General features: G+C 45.9%; 1 protein-coding gene across 1 annotated transcript in view; it reads right to left on the reverse strand.

The window, feature by feature from the left end:
* The window catches only part of FRMPD4 (FERM and PDZ domain containing 4), a gene marked incomplete at its 5' end in the record, with an annotated part of 11,499 nt that overhangs the window by 226 nt on the left and 8,818 nt on the right, over positions 1-2,455 (reverse strand). Inside the window, one exon of the mRNA XM_010847133.1 lies at positions 4-1,174. Within this exon, the coding sequence (XP_010845435.1) occupies positions 4-1,174 (1,171 nt within the window). The remainder of the gene's footprint in view (positions 1-3; positions 1,175-2,455) is intronic.

Consider the following 2,455-nt stretch of genomic DNA (forward strand, 5'->3'; position numbering starts at 1 on the left):
ATGACCACTTCATCGATCTTCGCTACTATTTCCTGCCGCTGTGTTTCGGAGTTCACGACTTTAACTAATCGCATGCAGGCTTCTGTTAGGCAACAGAGCACTTGAAAGCTGGAAGTCATAGCTAGGAGCATCTCTTCTGGGCTTTTCTCAGCCATTGCCATTTTCCGACAGGCACTTCCCAACTGTCTGGACTCAATGGATAATAGCTGCTTGTACTGAGAAAGTGTTAGGTCATATGCTTCAGGGCGTGACTCCTCTTTCTTTCCCTTGGTTGCCCTGACAAGGCAGAGCAGCTCATTGGCATCATTTTGGGCTGCGAGGAACCCATCGGGCATTGTATATGTGCTCTCCTTAAGGGCATTTATCCTTGCAATCTGGGCATCAAAAGCTAGGTTGCTGAAGTCCACATCATCTGGGCCACTCAAGTCTTCGGCCCAGACCTTCAGCACTGAACCTCTGGACAGCTCTCCTCCTTGCTTCTGAATTCCAATAGCCAGGGGTGGGCTGGTTGGGTCTGGCATGGCTTGAGTCATCTGTGGTCGAAAGAGGCAAGAGACTTGATGGGTGGCCTCTCCCTCCTCTTCGTCCTCATCACCATCTTCATCCTGCCCTCGGTTCAGGAAGCAGTAGCTGAAAGGTCCCCGACATCTCCAATGGCTGCCTTCCAGCTTCCGCAAGGGCAATGTCCTATACAGCTTTGAGTCTTTGTGGGCCACCGGGGACTTTTTGTGAACTTTCCCCTCAGAGCTAAAGTGCATCGAGCTTTGGGAAAAACTTTTGGTGAGCTTCTTCCCTAGGGGGAGTTCTGCTCGCCTTTCTGAACTGGTCTCCTGTGCTTCTGTGATACCTGGACACTTTAAGCTGACCGCACCCTGGCTTCTCTCCCGGAAGGTCTCCAAACTGACAGATCCTGAGAGGATATTGCTGCTCCGTCTCAGAGCCCTCTGGCTGGGGGATGTCCTGAGGCTCCCCCTTCTCAGATCCAGTGGCCACCAGCTCACAGCCTCTCCGTAGGCCTGGTTCGCTTGGGAGAAATCATTAGGGTCTTGATTTGGAATTGGCACCTTTGATTCCGAGTGAATGTTTGATGGTAGCAGGGTGGGATCAGCTTCAGGATATTGAGACCAAGCTGAAGGCATGCCTCCTCGTCTCTCCTTCCCAGGCTCTGTCAAAGCTACACTAGGGGTAGCAGAAAAACAGAGAATCATTAAGCACCTCATGGGTGGTCATTTTTACTAAATCTCTATGTGATGTCTGTGATCTCCCAAGGATATATTTGAGAGAACACACGTCTTACAGTGATTATTCAAGCATATTTATGACTTTGAAGTTCCATTTTAAGGAGTTAGATTAATCCTGGCATTGGCTATCTTTTTAAAAAGAAGTGGCCTAATTTAATTAATGCAAATTAAATATACTAATCTTTTAAAGAGGACCCCATGAGGTTTTCCTGGTACAGGGTTTGAAGCTGAGACACTGGGAAAGTGCCAGAAAAGTTGTCATGTGAAGAGCACAATTTCCACTTCATAGAATTTTTGTGAGAAGCAAGGGGTAAATTAGGTGAAAGCTCTTTGTAAACTGCAAAGTATCCTTTTACAAGTTTAGAGGAAAAGATGCTAGCTAGGAGACGAGTTAAGTAACATTCAGAGATGGGTTTCCCAAGGCAGGTGAAACTAGTGGTGAGTTTTGACAAAGGAGATAATCTTAAAAGGGCATGAATGAAAATTAACTGACATATACTGACTCAATGGACATGAATATGAGCAAACTCTGGGAGACAGTGGCGGACAGAGGAGCCTGGCGTGCTGCAGTCCATTGGGTCACAGAGTTGGACACAAATGAGCAACTGAACAAGAACAAGGTCTCACTGACATCTACTGACCTACTGGAAAAGACACTATATGAGGGTATAATTTGAAATTGGAAAGTATGAAAGAGCGTCTGTTTTTGTCCCATGATGGCCAGCCAAGTGGATCTTGGAGACCGATAAGTGCCCACCTGGTGGCAGAATGGTGAAGATGAGCACAGAAGATAGCTGTGCTCATGTTTCTACCTGTGCTTATTATTGTTTTGGGGGAAATAAAACAGCTCATCATGTACCCCCAGACCTTCCTGACACTGCAGTAGGCCTGACACCTCAGAATACTCATCTTGGAGAGTTTAACAGAGTATGGAGAATCTGGAAATATTGCTGAAAGGCAAATGATCTCCCTCAATCCCTCCCAACTCCCAGATCCCCTGCTCTATTATCCTTCCCTGCTTCTCAAAAACGAAATGGCAAAATGAGAAATTCGGTATCTTGAGAAGGAAATCAACCTTTTGTGATTCTTATAACTTAAAAGTGGCACTGGGCCTGGCTAAAAGTCTACATTTAGAATTCAGGAAAAAAATATTGCTCCATTAAATTCTAAAAGCAAAAAGGCAAATGCCATTTCCGATACTGCCCAGATCTAGA

This window comes from Bison bison, unplaced genomic scaffold (assembly GCF_000754665.1).
Source record: "Bison bison bison isolate TAMUID 2011002044 unplaced genomic scaffold, Bison_UMD1.0 scf7180017849368, whole genome shotgun sequence".
NCBI lineage: Eukaryota > Metazoa > Chordata > Mammalia > Artiodactyla > Bovidae > Bison > Bison bison.